The sequence below is a fragment of the Heptranchias perlo genome, chromosome 28 (assembly GCF_035084215.1).
Source record: "Heptranchias perlo isolate sHepPer1 chromosome 28, sHepPer1.hap1, whole genome shotgun sequence".
Taxonomy (NCBI): Eukaryota; Metazoa; Chordata; class Chondrichthyes; order Hexanchiformes; family Hexanchidae; genus Heptranchias; species Heptranchias perlo.
In genome coordinates, this window is record NC_090352.1 from 29,977,037 (window position 1) to 29,998,993 (window position 21,957).

The following is a 21,957-nucleotide window of genomic DNA, read 5'->3' on the forward strand; positions in this document are numbered from 1 at the left end:
GTACCTGCAACCATGGCGACTACATATGATGTCACATCATCTCTGCATTTCAGAGGCAGCTAGATAAACACACGAGGGAGAAAGGAATAGAAGGATATGTTGATGGGGTGAGATGCAGAAGGGTGGGAGGAGCCACGTGTGGAGCATAAACGCCGGCATGGACCAGTTGGGCCGAATGGCCTGTTTCTGTGCTGTACATTCTATGTAATAACTATACTGTGCATTAATCCTAGGTATCTTCTACTTGGAGGGTAACTGTGGGGAATTGTACCTTTAAATACCTAAACTTTGATGGCATCTGTCAGTTCCCCTTTTCCGTTGGTGAACGAAGACCATTTATTGCTTGACTGTTGGTGCTTTTCTTTTTAAACTGCCTAGTAAAGTGATCTTTCACGTGGATGACAGGTGAATAACGAAAGCGCACACATGTGAATTATCACTTTAACAGTTGGCAGTAGTGTGCAGCTTCCAGGAATAAAGGGTGCTGTAAGATTCCTGGGATCAATCATTTCCACAGAATCAATAGAAAATCTCTGCCAGTGACAGCGAGTTCCAGGAATTCCTTCCATCACCGGGCACAAGTGCATGTGATGCTCCTGAGTTTTGGGCCTTTCAAATTGTAACACAATATGGCTGTTGACATCTGCTACCTTTTGGGTTGGGGGAGCATTGAATACAGTTGTAAGAGAAACAGATTTTGAATGAGGTGAATTTTACTTTGAACCACAGTTGCATCTGTGTGTTGAGGTGGACATTAAAGATCCCACAGCACTGTTCAAAGATGAGCAGGGAATTCACCTGGAGTCCTGGCCAACATTTCTCAACCAGCATCACCAAAAACAGATTGTGGTCTTTCTCATTGATGATTCTGACATCTTGCTGTACGCAAATAGCCGTGATTGCCCATGTAACAACACTGCCTGCACTTCATAAATAATTAATTGACTATGAAGCACGTGTTATGTTTCTGAGAAATGTGATATTTACAGCAGAGTAACAGGCCATTCGGTCCAACTGGTCTATGCTGGTGTTTATGCTCCACATGAGCTTCCTCCCACCCTACTTCATCAACCCCTAACATCATACTCCTCTGTACCTTTCTCCCTCAAGTACTTATCTAGCTTCCCCTTAAAGGCATCTATACAAATCCAATTGTTTTTTTCTCTCTCTTCCTATCTCTTTTTTTCTCTTTCTCTTCCTATCTCTTTTTCATTCTCTGTCTCATCTGCTCTTTTCCTCTCCTTATCTTTCTCTCTTTGTATCTTTCATTCTCTCTGTTTCTGCCTCTTTCTCTCTTTGTACATATCTTTCTGTTTGTGTCTCTTTCTCTTTCTATCTCTTTTTATGTCTGTCTCTGACAAGGCTGAAGTGTTTGTAAGAAGCTTCAGCAAAGGTGTCAAGTGGACGATTCTGCTTGACCTCTTCCTGAGGTGATGTCTCCACCATCACAGATGCCAATGTCCATCCAATTCAGTTAGCTTCACATGACATTAAGATGTGTCTAAGTGCACTGGACACAGCGAAGGCCACAGGCCCTGAAAGCATCTCGACCGTAGTGCTGAAGACCTGTGCACCAGAATTAGCCGCAACCCCTAACTAATGCAGCTATCACACTTGCGTATACCCGACAGTGGGGGAAATTGCCCAGGTATGTCCCATCCACAAAAAAAACAGTACAAATCAAACTGTGCTAAATATCGTCCAATAAGGCTCCTTCTAATCATCAGCAAAATGATGGAAGGAATCATCACTAGCTTCATCAAGCGACACCTACTCACCAATAACTCACTAACCGATGTTCCATTTGGTTTCTGCTCAACCATTTGGTTCCAGACCTCGTCACAGCCTGGATTGAGGCATGGACGCAAGAGGGAGAGGTGCCCACAAAATCAAGGCAGCATTCAACCAAGTATGGCACCAAGGTGCCCTAGTAAAACTGAGATAAGTGAGGATCAAAGGCACAACCTTCCACCGGCTGGTTTCATACTGACACAAAGGAATATGGTTGTAATAGTTGGAGGCCAATCATCACAGCCTCACGATGTCACTGCAGGAGTTTCTCAGGGCAGTGTCCTCAACCCAACCATCTTCAGCTACTTAATCGATGACCGTCGCTCCATCATAAGGTCAGGAATGGAGCTTCTTGGCTGACTATTCTCTAGTCTTTTGCTCCATTCACAGTTCCTCCAGTAATGAAGCAGCCCATGCAAATCTACAGCAGGACCTGAACAGCATCCAGCCTTGAGCTTCCGAGTGGCAGGTCACATGAGCACGAGGCAAAGACCATCTCACACAAGAAAAGGCCTAACCATCTTTCCCTGACCTTCAGTGGCACCATCGTCAGTGAGTTCCCTTGCCACTGGGCTCAAAGTTCCCCTCTAAGTCTCTCACCATCCTGACTTGGACATGTCACCATTCTTCAATCAGCGCTGGGTCAAAATCCTGAAATTCCCGACATAACACCGTTATGGTTGCAGAATCAGCACAAAGACTGCATCTGTTCAAGGACAAGACCGACCATCACCATTGCAGGTCAACTTGGGATGGGCCATGAAGTTGGCCGTGCCAGCGTTGCCCACATTCTCAAAACAAGTTTTTTAAATAAGAATCGCCTCCAGATAAATTACATTTGGTTGAGCTGTTAATGCAATATAAATCAATATGAATCCGGCTTCAAGATGTCCAAGAGGAATCAGAATTTAAATTTTAAATTAAAGGAATGTTGGCATCTATGGGAAGAGGGTAACTTGCTGTTTCTGATATAGATCGTTTATCAGAACACAGCTCTGGCCAGGGGGCTTGGTTCTGCGCCTGGGGTGCTAGTTTGTTTTTTTTCCCTCGTTGTGTGGCCAGTGAACTTACTGAATGTTTCCAGCATTTCCTGTTTTCGTTTCCTCCTGCATCTTTTCTTTCCTCTCTTTTGCGTCTCCTTACCTTTCACCGTCTTAACTATTTTCACATTCATTCTTATAATGCCTTTTCATCATGCCGCTAAAATGATCTTTTATACCGCCTTATTAGGTTCTTGCTTCTCTATTGAGCTGTTTGCAGGTCATTCAACCCATTAACTTCCTCTCTGTGATTGGAGTGTCTGTTGTCTCCCCCTCTCCTTTCTTCTTTTCTCTCTTTCCTTGCCCTCTGTGGCTTTGCTCCTCCCTATCTTGTAACCTTCTCCAGCCCCACAACCGTCCGAGAACTCTGCGTTCCTCCAATCCTGGCCTCTTCTGCATCCCCAATTTCCTTTGCCCCACCATTGGTGGTTGGGCCTTCAGCTGCCTAGGCCCTTAACTCTGGAATTCCCTCCCTAAACCTCTCCACCTCTCTACCTCTCTCTCCTCCTTTAAGACCCTCCTTAAAACCTACCTCTTTGACCCTCACCTGTCCTAATATCTCCTTATGTGGCTCGGTGTCACATTTTGTCTGATAACGCTCCTGTGAAACGCCTTGGGACATTAAAGGCACTATATAAATGCAAGTTATTGTTGCCCTTGATTATCTTTCACTTTTCAGTTTTGAAGACGGTTCTGCTGCTGAACCATTAACCTGTCCTGTGGTGCATTTCTGACATTTTCTTCTTTTTGTTTAAAATTCTAAATGTTTGTTACCCACTTGCTCAGATTTTGAGGGTGTCGCTCGCACACTAACGGGACTTGAGATTCTTCTATCCGGTGTGAAGGTCACAAGTGCAATTTTCACATCAGTAGGAGTGACACCCTGTACTTCATGATATTTTTAAAAACAATATTACAACCCACGGAACGGTGAAGTGAGAGTTATTATGACATTGTCAATTTAGCAACACGGCCTAGTATCACACAAGTTTAGGAAAAGTGAATGATGGGTTATGACTAAGGCAAGTGCTTTCGTGCAGCATGATACCCCACCGATTTATATACTTACTGAAGGTAATTTAAATTTTTGATTGCCAGGCGAAAAATGGGATGCTAGCGAACATTTTACACCTCGCCTGATTTGCTTTTCCTGATAATGAAATTACTCCCACTCTGCGTAGTGTGACTTGCTGTCCAACAGCCATGATTTTGCCTAAAAAGTTGCAGAGGCGGTGAAAATACCAGTTTCTCAGCAGATAACAGATCACTTGTCCAAATTATGACGTGATGAGCTTGGCGATGATGCCGGTTTCTCTGTGAGCCAGCACAGAGCGGGTCATCATCTTCCATTGTTCAGTCAGTAAGAGCTCACAAGCACTCGGTTCATGAGCTTTGCATTAGTTGAATGCAGTCCAGTTGGAACTTTTGTTCACTCCAATTACAAAGTAATTCTCATCAATAGACAAAAGCAATATGCAAAGGAACGAGAGAAGATTCACGTGATCTCTGCTCATGATGGTTGAAAAGGTTGTGTCAACAATATTGTGGTTCACTCCCAGACCCAGCAGTTGCTGCTGAACTTGGCACGCGACACAAGCAAGGCTTTGTTCGCCTTGCACTGCAGTTGGGCTCAGTCGGCCTCCACTCAATTTGCTTCTGCGTGGTTGCCTCGGTTTATAGACCCAGCAGTCTTGCCATCTCTATGAGCCTGGATCTGCTTGCTGCAGGCAGCGTGGAATAATCATTGTCCAACGTGCCACCTCATTGCGATAGAACCAAGCATCCGACTTTTCGTCCATTTGAAGACAGCACGTTAAGAGGGACTTTCGCTGAGTCACTCTTGAGTTGCCAGGCAGCGCCGAGCAGATCAGCGAGTTGATGTCTCCAAGCTCGTGTGCTGTATCCTAGCTTTGTCCTGAGTGAAAGTACGCCAAGCATGTTACTGGAAAATGAGACCTGCCTGGGCAACAGCTGAATGTGTTTCCTTTCAGGCCTGGGCTCCTCCACAAGCCACTCTCGCAAACTGAACCTGCTGTTCACCAGGACTATCGATGCACTCAGTGGCAGGTGTTCTGTCACTGCCCCAGCTCACTTGGTCTAAAGGCTTTCCAGCTCGTTGGTACGTTGGGGCTCCAGGGGGTGCAAAACCACGACCATGGTTCACGTAACACAAGATTGCTTGCTTGTGGTTGAATACTGGACCATTTCCCCTGGCGGAAATGGTTTCCGTCGCTGAATCATCTTGCAGCTGGTTTGTTGTGTGTGAAAGGCAAGAAGACCCATGTCGAGTATCTGATTGTTCCCTCTGAGATGTGATTTCTGTCTAGGGAAAGATGGGGTATTTTGGTAGCTGTGATGGTAGAGTATTGGCCAGCTATTTACAGGCCCCAGGCTCAAATTCCAGCGATAATTATCAGTTGAACTTGGCTAACTAGTGTCACTTCAGCCAACCAACCAGACTTGTCTTTCTTCAGAAAGTTGCACCTCTTGTTGGCCAATATAAAACAGTATTAGTGGTTATCATGGAGAAAGTTAAGTCCTCCCAGTTGAAGAGGTATCATGTGGAGTTGAGAATATAAAGATGGGTTTCAGCACTGTGAAACTACAATAAAGTGGCACTGGTAGTGTATGATACTCTGGCACAAGTCAGCACCTGCAGGAGCGGAGGGGGGGGATACAAACAACAGAAGGGACTTGGCTTATAGTAAAAAGGGACGCTGTCTTCATGAAAGAATGTTCGTCAAACCTTTTTTTTTCCAGTTTATTTGCATTAGAATGATTGAAATGGTCACGTCACCCCCTCATATCCAGATGAAAATTGCCGTTCTCCCGCCCCGCACAAAACATGAAAACAGCCCCCTTATTGTATAGTGCTTTGTCTTCCCTCATAATTAGTCCGCTAATCTATCTGTACCATTTGTATGTTATGCAGCAACTTCCTTTGTTCACTGAGCGCAGTCATTTTGATTATTGTAGACAATACCAGGAGACACTTAGTTCAGCGGTTCTTTCCACCCCCCCCACCCCCCCCCAACTGAATGTTGTCCTCTCCTGAAGACTCTGACTCTTGCTGGGGTATAATTCCATGGACGGTGGCTGCCCTCTGGTTCCTTGCCAAAATGGCCATCCTTCATGTGCGACAGCAGACCGAGATTGTCAACAGACTACTCAACAGTGGGGGTGGGGACGGGAGCATCACATCTGAGCCTGACCCTATCCTCGCCCAGTGTCCACACACGTCCACCGGATAGCGATCTCCAGTGAGAACCCTGACTGATCGTCTCTCCTCCCACCCCTCCTGTAGTTCATAGGGGGTGGAGGCCAAATGTAGCACCCAAACTCCTCCCTTGTGGCGCACCCAGCAGTACTTCAGCTGATGAGATGTCTGATCCAATAGTATTTTATTGCGAGACAATATTCCTGAATTTTTAAGGCGGCCTGGATCCCTCCGATCTTTGTTCATCGTTCAATGCGTGTAATAAATCTGCTATCTGTTACTGGACTAGCAACCAGAGGTGATGAGTTCAAATCTCACCAGTTGCGAAATGAAGTTCAATAAATCAGGTTAATTCTGGGCTAGCACCAGAAAAAATGTCCATGAAAGCTGCCGGATTGTTGTAAAAGCCCAACCGGGTTCAGTAATGTCCTTCAGGGAAGGGAAACTGCCACATCTTTTCTGTGTTTGACTTTGAATGGCCCTCTGAAGTGGCCCGGCAAGCCACTTGGCTGAACAAATAACTTCTACAAAAGAAGGCCCACCACCACACACTCAGGGCATTTAGGGATGGACGATAAATGGTTCACCTTGCCAGCACTGCCCATATCCTGAGAGCAAAGTTTAAAATAAAATGTATCTCCCATGGCAATGGGGAAAGAGCAGGGGAGTGAGACTAATTGGATAGCTCTTTCAAAGAGCCAGCACAGGCATGATGGGCCAAACGACCTCTATGATTCTGTATGATAAGCTGGCACTAACATGAGCTCTTGTTAATCTGTTACAGGTGTGTTATTGACTCTTGGAGATGGTTTATGAGACTGTGGGACCTACGAGGATTGGAATATTATAGGATCCTTTCTGTTGTATTTTGCGTGCCAAGATTCTTGCTGTTTGGCCAAATCATTTTGCCCGGAAGCCCATGATTGTGAGGCCTTGTTCATTTTACTATAAAGTATCTTGAATGTTCAGACTGGGATTTGCTGCATTTGTTTCTAAAACCCTGGGATATGGCTTCACACCAGCTTTACAAGTAAGCTCTGGCACCTTAAGAAGTTCCCACCATTTCACACTCCAGGCTGAGCAGGTTTCGAAAGACGTTCTTGAAAATGACCAGCCTTTTCCGGCGGAACAGTAGCAATGGCAACTCCAAGAGTGGCTCAGGCAACGGCCCATCGCAGGTGCTCAACAACAGCAGGCTGCCACGGCAAGTCCGGAGACTGGAGTTCAACCAGGCCATGGAGGACTTCAAGGTTATGTTTCCGAATATGGACTACGATGTGATCGAGTGCGTCCTGAGAGCTAACAATGGAGCTGTGGATGCCACCATCGACCAGCTGTTGCAGATGAACTTGGACTGCGGATTTGACAATGGGTATGATGATAGCTCGGACTCTGATGACAGTATCCCCCCAGAGGTAAGCACAGGAGACTTTTCACTGGGGAGGTGGGGGTGGAGGTGGGGGTGGAGGTGGGGGTGGAGGTGGGGGTGGGGGTGGGGGGGGGCGGTTTATCAGATGAGAGCCATCGATTGCTGGCCGTGTTTATATTCACACTTATGCCGCGCTGCGCTGAGTGAGCCCAGGCCTGCTCCCCTCTTTGCCTACGTTACCTCGGAAACATCTAATTTAAAAACTACTACCCGCCCTTTGGTAAATGCGCTGCCCTGGTGTGGGTCTGAGCCACACTGACCGGGAGGGTCCCGGGTTCGATCCCAGGACCCCGGCTGGTCAGTATGGCTCAGATCCACCCCCAGGCAGTGCATTTGCACAACATAGGCGAGTGCCTGAATTGGCTGGTGCAAGGGTAAAGGTGCTCCCATTGACGTTAGCCTCTCTGTGCTGGGGAGGAGAAAATCCGGCCCTGATCTCCATCCAGTGGGATCTGCTGGAAAGCGCCAGTGTGCGGACTTTGGGTGAGGATGGGACTGAGCTCAGTTGTGAAGCTTCCCACCACCACCACAACAACAACTTGCATTTATACAGCACCTTTAATGTAAAGCGCCTCACAGGAGTGTCATCAGACAAAATTTGACACCAACCCACATAAGAAGATATTAGGACAGGTGACCAAAAGTTTGATGCACCCTTTACTACGTTAAAGGCGCTACATCAACGAGAGTTATCATTGTTGGTCAAGGAGGTAGGTTTTAAGGAGCGTGTTAAAGAAGGAGAGAGGGGTGAAGATGTTTAGGGAGGGAATTCCAGAACTTAGGGCCTAGACAGCTAAAGGACCGGCCACCAATGGTAGGGGGCGGGGGAAAAGAAAATCAGGGATGCACAAGAGGCCAGAATTGGAGGAATGCAGAGTTCTCAGAGGGTTATAGGGCTGGAGGAAAAATACCCCACTGAAAGTCACTATCTGGGCTCACACATGAAGAATGGCCATTTGGGTGAGGTACTGGAGGGCAACTCGTAGCCAAAAACACTTTGTGCGTTTAGACGAGACGATCGGGAACATCTTTAATGAGTTATACAAAGTTAGTACAATTCATGTGTTTTGTAGTTTTGATTTTTTTTTTGTTTTATTCTGTAATTGTGATACTCTATTGGCCAGTTGAATGATCTCCCGTTCCTCCGTAACATGCACTGGCAGTTGACAGTAGCATCGTCTGGTACCTGTGGTGTTAGTTGGTTACATTCACCGCTGGTATTGGCCGTGGTGTCTGGAGGAGCCTCAGCAAAACCACCTTCTGAGGTAGTTCTTGGCTGCTGCAAGAACACTAGCACTGCCTCTTTTACATCACAGCCGAAGCCAGTGAGGCAGACCACAGCAGCGCTGTGACATAAAGGAGGCATTAAATTACTTGTAAACACTGTAAGCAAGTTGCCTCTCTTGTTCCATGTACCATAATTGGCTTTCGATTGAAAGGGTAGATCGGGTTACAATAACATTGTGCCCCTGGAAACGAACTCATTTTCTTACCCTGACTATTTTAATAAGTCTCTTTGCACAAAACATTTCTTTGTGATGCACAAGGTAAAAAACTACAATTGGTGTAAAATATCCTCAATACCTGTTGTGATCACCTCAGCGTGATTCGATTTTTTAAAAAGAAAATCCTTTTAATATCTACCGAGAAATAGCAACAAGTGTCAGCTTGGCTCCGTCGGTAACACTCTTAAATCTGAGGCAGAAGGTCGTGGATTCAGACTTTAGCACATAACCGAGGCTGACACTCCAGTGCAATACAAAGGGGATGCTGCATTGTCGGAGGTGCTGTCTTTTGGATGACCTGTTAAATTGAGGCCCCATCTACCTGTTCAGGTGAACTAAACAGAGCCAGTGTAACTATTATAAGAGGAGGGAGTTCTTATGATGTCCTGGCCATCATTTATCTCTCAATCAATGCCACCAAAACAGATTTATCTGGTCATTTATTTTGTTTGCTGTTTGTGGGCTCTTGCTGTGTGCAAATTGGCTGCTGCATCTGCCTACACAACAGTAGTGACTACAAATTAAAAGTTATTAATTGAGGATGTGAAAGGTGCTATATTAATGTAAGTTCTTTTTTTAATAAATGCCCTCTGGTTGATATGTCTGGCTATCTGCCATGCACTGTGGTGTTTACCATTATTGATTCAGGCAGTCAACAGGTTGGGAAAGTCCCTCAAACTGCAAAACCCTCTAGTACTTTCCCAAAATATCTCTGGAATTTTCCCCTCCCTTTTTATGTACCTGCTTCTCTCTCCACCCCCTTCCCCGCATAGCACCAACCTCATGGCCTTCAGCATAACTACAACTGCTGAGCCCCACATCCATTCACTTCAATGAGAAATGATCATTTTCTATTCTAAAGTACAGTTCCGACTGTCGTTTATGAACTTGGTACCGACGATATTGAATAGAAAGCTTAGTTGATACTTTCAAGTCAGTGTGTAATTGAAGGGTGTGGAATACACCTCTACAAAATACCTAAAAAGGTGTAAAATCTCCTGTGTTGTAGGAGATATAATTTTGTTATCGATTCCTTCAGATAGCAACATTCTGTCAGTCTGGCTGTCTCACACCGGGGAGATAACATTTTGGGATACAGTATAAGAGTAATTTGAGACATGACATGTGGTAAGTGTAGCATGGTAGAGAGGGACAGGTGTCTTTGGACCTGTGGTGGCCGAAGCTCTCCACCACTGGGGTTTTCCTCGTGTCGTGTCTGGGTCTGTTATAGACTAATTGTCAGAGATTGATCGCTATGAGTAGTCGTTAACTCCATTATCGTTGTATCCTGCGACTACTGTACCAGGATGGTAGAAGGCGCTCCAAATGGCCCCTTGGTCTTTGTTCGTCCAGCGATCCGTACGTTCCGATGAGCCCCTTGGTCTGGTGGACTGGTGCCTCAAAGTAGACTGAACCCGCGTGTGCTGAGTGAAATGGGCCATCGGCATTGGGCCCTTCAGTTTCTCCCAAGACTCAAAAGCACCAATGTTCAAAGACTTTTCTGCAGAGACACCAATTTAGGGGGAGCAACTGCTCCCTCAGTGTTAATATTGGGGGACCATTACAACCCCAATATTTTTACCTCCCTCAGGAAAGCCTTGTTGCCAGGTGACGACCACTGGATGCAGCTCATGGGTCATAGCAGGTCATAGGGACATTTTAAAAGGAAAGCCCATCACCACCACTTCAGGGCAACTAAGGATCGGTAATAAATGCGGCCGTACCACAGTCACCAACACCAACGCCCCCACCCCGAGAACAAGTGGAAAAGAAAGCAAATGGGGAAAGCAGTGGACAACCAGAAGCAAGGCTCCAACTCATGGCTGAGGCTTTCAAACCTGTCCAGAATTTGGTTTATCCACCCCCAGGGAGGTTGCTTTGCTGATGAGCTTTCCTTGGTAAAGAAACGTCGGGAATAATTGGGTGGGATTACCTTCACTCGTGTGCTTTTATATGGCATCGACTTTTTCACTGGTTCGAAATTGCGACTGAAAGGAAGAACTTACTCTTCGGTGTGTTTGTAAAAATAGGCTTGGATCTGAAGGTTGGGTAATCTTGAAATGGGACCCTACAGTTTTCCAGTCACTTGCCTGTCCTGATGAATCCCACCTCTGAGCTGTGTCGTGTGACTGATGAGGTCACAAGTTGTTCCACCTATCGCCACAACATGTCCTTTTGACTCCAGCCCCAACAGGAGCCCACAGCATTTGCATTTCCCTCCCCTGCCACCTCCACCACCGAGAAAGACAAGAGCAGCAACGTAGCAGAAAGACCATCACCATCCAAGTTTCCCCTTCAATTCATGCGCCATCCTGACTTGGGCATCTATCGCAGTTCCTTCATCATTGCCGGGCCAATATCCTGGAATTCCCCACCTAACATCATTGTGAGAACACCATAAGCACAAGGACTGCAGCGATTCAAGAAGGCGGCCTGACACCACCATCTTCTCCAGGGCAACTGGGGACGGGCAATAAAATGCAGTCTTGCCAGCCAGCGTTGCCCATACCCCGAGAACAAATTTTTAAAAAGCATGAATGAACTGAGCATCAGAAAACCAATCCTGGATGATAATTCTGTACTCTGCTGATTCAACAGTTAAAGGTTAATGATTATCGACCAGAGAACCTCCATATCAGCAAATGTTGCCAAACATGACCTATGGGGATTGGGGGAGGTGAAGTAAGGTTAATCTATATTCATCCGTGCATAGGACAAAAGTAATATTTTAATGTAACTAGCCAATGGCCCTGTGCTTTGTAGCTCTACAGTTCCAGTTGAGTCCATTATTGCAGTGCATTGCCTTTAATCGCCTAGACCCCTGACCCGTTGCAAAAGAAAGATGTGTCATTGGGGATAAGTGTTTGGAGTGTTGTGTTAGATTCCTATTCATAAGTACTCGGTGCCCGTTGTTATAACATTGTAGTTCTGTTTAATATCAGCAGAGCGCTGCCTCGGGTTTAGAAAATTGAAGCACATCCCACCTCGCTCCTGCTCCGCCCCACTTTTTTTTGCATGGATCAATGTCTATTCGTGCCTGTACAGGTGCAGAAGAAGCTGGAGTCCCTCTGACTGCAGGCAGTATAATCTGGATAGCAGCTTCCTGAGCGTTCCCTCAATGGCTCAGCAGATAAAGGCACGACCCCGTGCAATACTGAACTGTAGGGACCAGAGGTTCCCAGCTGTGATTCCCAATTAGTGCTGAGATGGTTGATCCAGATTGGGAAGTGGATGTCGGGTGAGGTTAAGCTGTGGTGTCCCTCCGTAGTTGAATGGCCTGCCATCATTCACTGTCCAGACTCACACGGGTGAACCAGTGCCCATAGAACCAAACTCCAGCAACAGTCGGCACCTTATGGGGAGAGAAAAAAACTGAGAGATTCTCTCCGTAAATACCGTGTAGGCTGCCAAGAATTTCCTCTTCGCATTTCAGAAATTCCTACTCTACGCACAAAACAAAGCACCTGTCTTGGATTAGCAGAAATGACGGCAGAAATGAGAGGCCTCCTCTCCCTCATGATCTTTACAGTAAAGATTTTGGAAGAGCTTCAATCACGTAACCTGCGTTTAAAGAATTGCATAAGACAGTCATACTTTTGAAACTGTCCCAAGGCATCTTTAAAAGAGCGAGTTTCTGTCAGTGTCTCAGATCAGCTGCTGTAAATGCCAGCTCCATAACCGTGCTGCTACCCTGTGGGAGACGCAGGGCCTCAAAGGTTTTTTTTTGCATATTCAGGCCCAAAAACAGAGTTCTCGCTATAGTTGTCCCTCTTCCTTTCCCTTCTCGTTCTATATGATTTGTGATCACCCCCACCCCCCAATCCCATCACTTTATGAAATCAGGAAACCAGAAAGGCCCAGGCTGGAACTTGGGCCTAGGAGTAACTCCTTGTATTTGTTTCCACATGGTCTTAGTGCCCTCTGTATTTTATTTCAAGTAAAATTAAAACAAAAAGCAATAGGAATTGTCCTGTAAATTGCACAGAGGATACAATAGAAGTTTTTTTTTCAAGTAAAATATTTCTTCCATAAAAAGAATTGACCGAAGGTCTAATGAAACAACTGACAGTACATGTTTGCCAGTTGATATAAGGAACAGTACCGATTTATGAGATCATGGAGTAGTCTAGTCAAAGATGGAGGAAGAGAAAGAAAAATTGGGGAACAGCAAAAATATAACACATCGAAAATAATTTGAGATCAGGTTGCTATAAGAAGGAACTTGCATTTATATAGCACCTTAGCAAATCTTCTAGTATGCCCCAAAGCTCTTCACGTACGGTGAATTATTTTGAAGTGCAATTACAGTTGCTATGTAGCCATTTTGCGCACAGTAAGATCCCACAGATTGCAACAAGGTGAATGACCCATTGATCTATTTTTGGTGGTGGTGTTTGAGGGATGAATATTGGCTAGAATACCAGGACAACTCGCTGCTCTTTTCCAACGTCCAAATGAAAAAGCAGCCTGGGCCTCAGTTTAACCTCTCACCTGAAAGACAATGTCTCCGACAATGGCAGCACTCCCTCGGAACTGCACTGAAGTTTCAGCCTAGGTTGTGGGTTCAAGTCCTGGAGTGGGGATGGAACCCGCAATCCTCTGACTCAGCAGCGAGAGTGGTACCAACTGAGCCAAGCTGACACTCGTTAGGAATTGCGTAACGAATATCAAGATGGAAGGCTGTGCACTAGTTGTGGATTGGTACACAATTAGATTGGCCATGAAACAAGTCTAATTATTTCAGACACCATTCCACTATTGGGTACTTTGCTCTTCAGTCACTACGTCTAACACACGTAGACCTGGCCCCAGTCAGACCTGACTCTAGTACCTACCAAGGCTTTTGGAAGGCATTAACGGGATTGGACAAAGTCAGCATGGGTTTATGAAAGGGAAATCATGCTTAACAAATCTGCTGGAGTTTTTTGAGGATGTAACTAGTAGAATAGATAGGGGAGAACCAGTGGATGTGGTGTACTTGGATTTTCAGAAGGCTTTTGATAAGGTCCCACACAAGATTAAAGCACATGGGATTGGGGGGAATATACTGGCATGGATTGAGAATTGGTTGACAGACAGGAAACAGAGAGCAGGAATAAACTGGTCTTTTTCCTGGTGGCAGGCAGTGACTAGTGGGGTACCGCAGGGATCAGTGCTTGGGCCCCAGCTATTCACAATATATATCAATGATTTGGATGAGGGAACTAAATGTAACATTTCCAAGTTTGCAGACGACACAAAGCTGGGGTGGAATGTGAGCTGTGAGGAGGATGCAAAGAGGCTCCAATGTGATTTAGACAAGTTGAGTGAGTGGGCAAGAACATGGCAGATGCAGTATAACGTGGATAAATGTGAGGTTATCCACTTTGGTTGTAAAAACAGAAAGGCAGATTATTATCTGAATGGTGATAGATTGGGAAAAGGGGAGGTGCAACGAGACTTGGGTGTCCTTGTACACCAGTCGCTGAAAGCGAGCATTCAGGTGCAGCAAGCAGTAAGGAAGGCGAATGGTATGTTGGCCTTCATTGCAAGAGGATTTGAGTACAGGAGCAGGGATGTCTTACTGCAGTTGTACGGGGCCTTGGTGAGACCACATCTGGAGTATTGTGTTCAGTTTCGGTCTCCTTATCTGAGGAAGGATGTCCTTGCCATGGAGGGAGTGGAACAAAGATTTACCAGACTGATTCCTGGGATGGCAGGACTGACTTATGAGGAGAGATTGGGTCGACTCGGCCTATATTCACTCGAGTTTAGAAGAATGAGAGGTGATCTCCTCGAAACATATAAAATTCTAACAGGACTAGACAGACTAGATGCAGGGAGGATGTTCCCGATGGCTGGGGAGTCCAGAACCAGGGGTCACAGTCTCAGGATACGGGGTATGCCATTTAGAACTGAGATGAGGAGAAATTTCTTCACTCAGAGGGTGGTGAACCTGTGGCATTCTTTACCGCAGAAGGCAGTGGAGGCCAAGTCATTGGATGTATTCAAGAAGGAGATAGATATATTTCTTAATGCTAAAGGGATCAAGGGATATGGGGAAAAAGCGGGAACAGGGTACTGAGTTAGACGATCAGCCATGATCATTTTGAATGGCGGGGCAGGCCCAAAGGGCCGAATGGCCTACTCCTGCTCCTATTTTCTATGTTTCTATATTTTACAGCACTAGCCACATTGGAAGAGTAGAGAGTGAGGCATTTACTGCAGATTGGGGAGAGCCCATCATGTGCAGATTGCATATGGCCTATTGGAAGGAGGGGCACTTTTGGCCACATAAGCTCTTCCCATTCATTTGGACAGCGTTAACACGGATTCAAATGCTGCTGTCTGGAATTTAATGGTGGCTGCATATCAGCCAAGGTTCTCAAATGGTGGAGATGAATAATATAATGTGTGCTGAAACCCTTAGATAAGCAGGATAATTTCTGCAATTGGCAAAAAGTATTGAGGATAGATAAATTTCCACGAAAATTTTTTAAAATATATTATTCATTCTTGGGATGTGGGTGTCGCTGGCATTTACTGCCCATTTTGAGTTGGGAAGATGGTGGGGGAGTGGTTTGATACAACTGAGTAGCTTTCTGGGCCACTTCAGAGGGCAGTTAAGAGTCAGTGTGGGCCCAGAGTCACGTCGGCCAGGTGGCAGGTTTCCATCCCTAGTGAACCAGTTGGGTTTTCAACAACAATCTGACTGCTTTATGGTTACTTTTATCGGTAACCAGCTTTTTATTTCTAGATTGTTCTTTTAAACTGAATTCAAATTCTCAACTGCCATGGTGGGATTTGAACTCGCATTCTCTGAAGTATTCGTCCAGCTCTCTGGATTACCAGTCCAGTAACATAATCACCACAGTATCGAACCACTAATTTGACCTGGTTAATTTGACTTGAAAGTGGGTGGACTCCAGGAACCCAGGCCTAGCCTGAATGACTGGTGTAAGTAGAGATTGCTCAGCCCTTGTACATCAAGTAATGTGTTTAGGTCACTGACGGCCTCGTTTTTCTTGGAGGAATCCCTTGATGGTAGGTTGACAGATTGCAGTGCCCACCATGTGCATAAAAAACCCGCAGATTAACTACATGAGAGGAACTATCAATCTAATGACTGCTGCATTTTAAATGCTATGAGCTGCTTTAGCTAAAGGAGAAAACCTTTTAGAAAACTTTTTTGGTTCATCTCAGTGTATTAAAACATATATTCAAATATTTACCTACATAATAACAGTAACTGTACTTCAAAAGTCATTCATTACATAGAATGCTTTGATGCCTTTTGGCATAATAAGGCCCGATGTAAATGCAAGAGTTATTATTATTGAAAGAAAGAAATTGCATTTATATAAAGCCTTTTACATCCACAGGATGTCCCGAAATACTTCACAACCAATGAATTACTCTTCGAAGTGTAGTCACTGTTGTTATGTAGGCAGACATGACAGTCAATATGCACACAGCAAGATCCCACAATCAGCAAAGGAGATGAAGGAACAGTTAATCTGTTTTTGGTGGTGGTGGATTGTCAGTCTAGATGATGTGTTCAAATTCTGGAGTGGGTCTTGAACCCACAGCTTTCTGAGACAGAGGTGAGATATTCCACTATTACTATATTGTGGGGGAGGGAGAACGAGCATAACCTTTCTCCAGGACATGAAGTGGGTTGGGTAGACTGTGTGATGCAGCCAGAGGCACGTGGTCTAGAAGAAAGGGCCTTGAGAAGCAAAGGATCCTATCTTGTTTCATGCTTTCTCCTTACATCAGTGATGAGGCTGATCCTTCAGAGGAACCTGAATTCTTCAGTCTTCAAAGGTTCCAAACCCCCAGAAATATTTTAAGATAGTCGATGGTATAGCAAGGGTTAATCTGGAGCACTACTTTAAGTTAAATGGCAAGAGGAGGACAATGAGGATACAGCTTCCAATGTGTCAGCTCTGAAACCCTCGTCCATGACATTTGTTATCTCTAGACTTGACTATTCCAATGCTCTCCTGGCCGGCCTCCCATCTTCCACCCTCCATAAACTTGAGCTCATCCAAAGCTCTGCTGCCCATATCCTATCTCACACCAAGTCCCGTTCTCCCATCACCCCGCGCTCGCTGACCTACATTGGCTCTCGGTCCGGGAACACCTTGATTTTAAAATTCTCATCCTTGTTTTGAAATCTCTCCATGGCCTCGCCCCTCCCCATCTCTGTAACCTCCTACAACCCTCCGAGATCTCTGCGCTCCTCCAATTCTTGCCTCTTGCGCATCCCCAATTTTAATCGCTCCACCATTCGCAGCTGCCTAGGCCCTAAGCTCTGGAATTCTCTCCCTAAACCTCTCTGCCTCTCGACCTCTCTCTTCTCCTTTAAGATGCACCTTAAAACCGACCTCTTTGACCAAGCTTTTGGTCACCTGTCCTAATATCTCCTTAGGTGGCTCGGTATCAGATTCTGTTTAATAACGCTCCTGTGAAGCGCCTTGGGATGTTTTACTACATTAAAGGTGCTATATAAATGCAGGGTGTTGTTGTGTGAAAGACAGATTTAGGATTGATACCAGGAAGTTCTTCGTACAAGGAGTGAGCAACACTTGGGACGGGACCAAAGCGGGAAATGCTGGAAATACACAGCAGTCCTACAGCATCTGTAAAGAGAAAAGACGGGATAACTTTTCAGGTTTGTCAGTTCTGGCAGACGTCACAGCCTGTCTTTCCCCTACACAGCTGCCAACTGACCTGCTGTGTATTTCCAGTATTTGCTGTTTCTATTTCAGATTGCCAGCACACAGTTTTAAAAAAAAATCTCAGCAGCAAAGGACTGCCAGCTATTGTAGCGGAGACTAAAAACCTTGGCGTTATTTAAGACGAGGATGTCCAACCTGTAGCCTTCGAGAGCTGGTAATCCGGTCCTTAAAACCCAGGCAAACCCAGCCCACTTGCACTTCTTTGCTGGCTTCTTGCTTGAATTTCGTGAGCCTGGAAGTTTGGAAAGGATTGTTTAATGTGCTTATGTCTCATTGGTAATAAATCTTAAATCAGAACACCAAGGATTTCCAGAAGGCATTCGCTACGGTTCCGCACACGCGATTATTAGCGAAAATAAAACTGCACAGAATTGGAAGTAACCGTATCACATGGGTTGGTAATTGATTGGGAGATGTTCTCTGATTGGCGGGATGTGACAAGTGGTGTTTCCCCAGGGATCTGTACTGGGGCCTCAGCTTTTCACCATATCGATCAATGCCTTGAATGAAGGAATAAAGAGTTGTATATCCAAGTTTGCAGATGATGCTAAGTTAGGAGGTACTGTAAGTTCTGTAGATGGGAGCAGGAAGTTGCAAAGGGACATACACAAATTAAGTGAGTAAGCAAAACTATACCAGCTGGAGTTCAATATGGGGAAGTGTGAGGCCGTCCACTTTGGATCCGAGAATGACAAATCGGAATATTTTCTAAGTGGCAAGAGAATAGAAACTGGGGAGGAGCAAAGGGATGTAGGTGTCTATGTACACATCAGTAAAAGCTAATGCACTGGTACAAAAAGTAGTCAAAAGAGCTAATTGAATGTTGGTCTTTATCTCAAGGGGACTGGAATATGTAGGGGAGGAAGTGATGCTTCAGTTGTGTAAAGTCTTGGACTGACTCCATCTGGAGTACAGCGTTCAATTTTGGGCACTGCATCTCTTGAAGGATTTATTGGCCTTGGAGGGGTTACAGAGCAGATTCACCAGAATGATACCGGGTCTGAGAGAATTGAATTACGAGGACAGGTAGTAGAAACTTGGACTGTAATCCCTTCAATTTAGAAGGATGAGGGGTGATCTAATTGAGGTATTTAAAGTGATTATGGGATTCAGTAGGATATATACAGAGAAACAATTTCATCTTCTGGGGAAATCTAGAACAATCTTAAACTTAGAGCTAGGTCATTTAGGAGTGGAATCTGGAAGCATTTTTTCACACAAAGGGAAGTGGAAATCTTGAACTCTCTTCACCCAAAAGGCTGTGGATGCTGGGTCAATTGAAATTTTCAAGACTGAGATCGATAGATATTTGTTGGGTAAGGGTATCGAGGGATTATGGAGCGAAGGCGGGTAAATGGAGTTGAGGTACAGATCAGCCATGATCTAACCAAATGGCAGAACAGGCTTGAGAGGCTGAATGGCCTACTCCTGTCCCTATGTTCACGTGGTCTATTGGTATCAGTAACTTGAGATATATGCAAATTAATGGGAAAATAGATTTGTGTCCCCTGAGGCTTCATATTAAGTATCTGTATGGCCCAGAACGACAACAGCTCGGACATTCCTGACTTGAGAGATGTTAGAATGCTATGATGGGAGGGATGTTCTATTTTTTTTCTAGATAGTTGAGGTAAGATGGGCGAAATGGCCACCCTCATCCATATTTATCTAGTGATGTGGTGTTCTCATGATGACAATGATGCATGCATGGCTCTTCTCCCTCACCAAACAAAACAATATTCCCCAACCCCTTTTATTTCTGAAGAATGCCCCTTTATCTGAGATACTTTCCGATTGTAGCTGAAGGCCCTTTGAAACAACACAGTACTTGTTTTTAAAGTCGGGAGAAAAGAATTCAGTCCGATAAAAGCTTGTGTATTTTTAACTTTTGTTTTTTCCCCCACCCTCGCCGCCCCCGTTCAGATTTTGGAGAGGACACTGGAGCCGGACAGTTCCGATGAAGAGCCTCCCCCCGTTTACTCTCCTCCGGCCTACGACATGCACGTATTCGATCGGCAGTACCCGCATGTCCCTCCCCTGCCACCTCGCCGGTAAGCATGACAACAACAGCAAATTGCATTTATATTGCGCCTTTAACGTAATAAGACATCCCAAGGCACTTCACACGAGTGTTATCAAACAAAATTTGACGCCCAACCACATAAGGAGATATTGGGACAGGTGACCAAAAGCTTGGTCAAAGAGGTAGGTTTTTAAGGTGCGTCTTAAAGGAAGAGAGAGAGGTGGCGAGGTTTAGGGAGGAAATTCCAAAGCTTAGGGTCCAGGCAGCTGAAGCCACTGGTGGAGCGATGAAGATCAGGGATGCACAAGAGACTAGAATTGAAGGAACGCAGAGATCTCGGAGGGTTGTGGGACTGGAGGAGGTTACAGAGATAGGGAGGGGTGAGGCCATTGGGGGATTTGAAAACAAGGATGAGAATATTAAAATCGAGGCATGCCCACACCAGGTCAGCGAGTACAGGGGTGATGGGTGAGCGGGACTTGGTGCGAGTTAGGATATGGGCAGCAGAATTTTGTATGAGCTGAAGTTTACGGAGGATGGACAGTGGGCGGGCGGCCAGGAGTGCATTGGAATAGTCGAGTCTCGAGGTAACAAAGGCAGGGATGAAGGTTTCAGGAGCAGATGAGTGACTACAGTCAACAGCTACTGCTGCTTTGCCTATGACTTGGGCTCATACAGAAGTTGACTCTTTCCAGCTTGTATCAGTAAGCGTGGCCCATCATCTGTTTGTACTGCTTTTGAGTCAACACCTCTGTAGGCAGAGTCACACGAAGGCCACCTCGTGGATTTTGAGAGGCATTACACCGATTGCAAATGATGACAGAGTTAGCATCAGGTTCTTATGTTACACAGCATTAGTCAATCTGTCCTTTACTAAAGGACAGCTCCCTCTCTACATAACTAAGTGAACGGAGAGGTCACTTTCACTTCAGCTTGGCTCATGGCCAGCAGCAGACTGTGGCTGATACCAAACACTCGCTGAGGTATCGGGTCACCCCTTCGAATTCCTCCTGTCATTTTTCCACCTTGGAAGCAATCTTGGAGGTGAGGGTGTTCCTGTAATATTGCAAGGCTGGGAAGTGTTGTTGATATAAGCTTGTTTGCTGCAAAGAGTAGTGCAAGGTAAGACCCTACCTTGGCCTTAGAGTGTCTCCCGACCCTGTAACCTTTTGTTTTGTTCAGCTTACTACAGTTCACTGCTTTCCATGTGCAGTGTGGGGGAGGGAGGGGGGTGCTGCTCGATGCTGAGGCTCAGCGGCAGATTGTCCTTCTTTCTTGGATGGTCTTTTGAAATCCTCAGAGGCTGGTGGGCCATCCTGTGGTAAGTTTTAAAGAGAGCGCAGCAGGGTGGCATATATCAGGTGCATATACAACAGTGGAGTTCAATCTTCACTGTGTGGGGGACCCCCTGCAAATGTCCTTTTGGAGAAGGAAACCTGCCGTCCTCACCCGGTCTGACCTATACGTGACACCAGTCCCACACTAACATGGTTGACTCTTAAACTACCCTCTGAAGAGCCTAACAAGCCACCAGGTTGTATCGAACCACTTGAAGAAGGCCCACCGCCACCCTTTCATGGCGACTAATGATGGGCAATAAATGCCGGCCTTGCCAGTGACGCCCATATCCTGAGAATGGATTTTAAAAAAAACATCAGAACACTCCTGGCCCCCTCCCCGCCCCTGCCCCCTGTCCTAACTTCTGAAAGACAGTGTCAGCTCTCAAAGGAAAACAGTGTTCTCACCGCAGGAAATGTCTTCATTAGTATGCAGCAACTGAAGCAACATAACAGTAAGTCAACAAATTCAGAAGACTATGGATTAGAGACTTCTCGAGACACTGCTTGCGATACACAGTACGTGTGGTCTCTGACAGAGACAGAAATATAATGACCTCTGGATCCACTTCCTGACCCACTCTGGTCCATGGACCCCAGTTTGAAAATCTAGGACACACACGGATAAGGATATTACATGGCCCGACTGTGCAGTATTTGTTTTGTTTTGGTTTCATTTCTTTCCTCACTTCCAATCTCCGACCTCACACACCGCCGGTTACTTTAATTAGCTCTCGGGATGTGGGTGACATTTATTGCCCATTCCTATTTGCCCTGAGGCGGTGGTGGTGGGCTGCCTTCTTGAGTAGCGACTGTTGATACAACTGAGTGGCATGTTTTGGAGTCACATGTTGGCCAATCCACTTAGAGGTGGCAGGTTCCCTTCCCTGAG

At 45.6% G+C, this 21,957-nt stretch overlaps 1 protein-coding gene across 1 annotated transcript in view; it reads left to right on the forward strand.

Annotated features, from left to right (window-relative positions):
- Nucleotides 1–21,957, forward strand: part of LOC137344992 (CUE domain-containing protein 1-like) — a 129,591-nt gene that overhangs the window by 81,592 nt on the left and 26,042 nt on the right. The window contains exons 2-3 of the mRNA XM_068008315.1: nucleotides 6,833–7,463; nucleotides 19,629–19,756. Coding sequence (XP_067864416.1) covers nucleotides 7,155–7,463; nucleotides 19,629–19,756 — 437 coding nt within the window. The 5' untranslated portion in view covers nucleotides 6,833–7,154. The remainder of the gene's footprint in view (nucleotides 1–6,832; nucleotides 7,464–19,628; nucleotides 19,757–21,957) is intronic.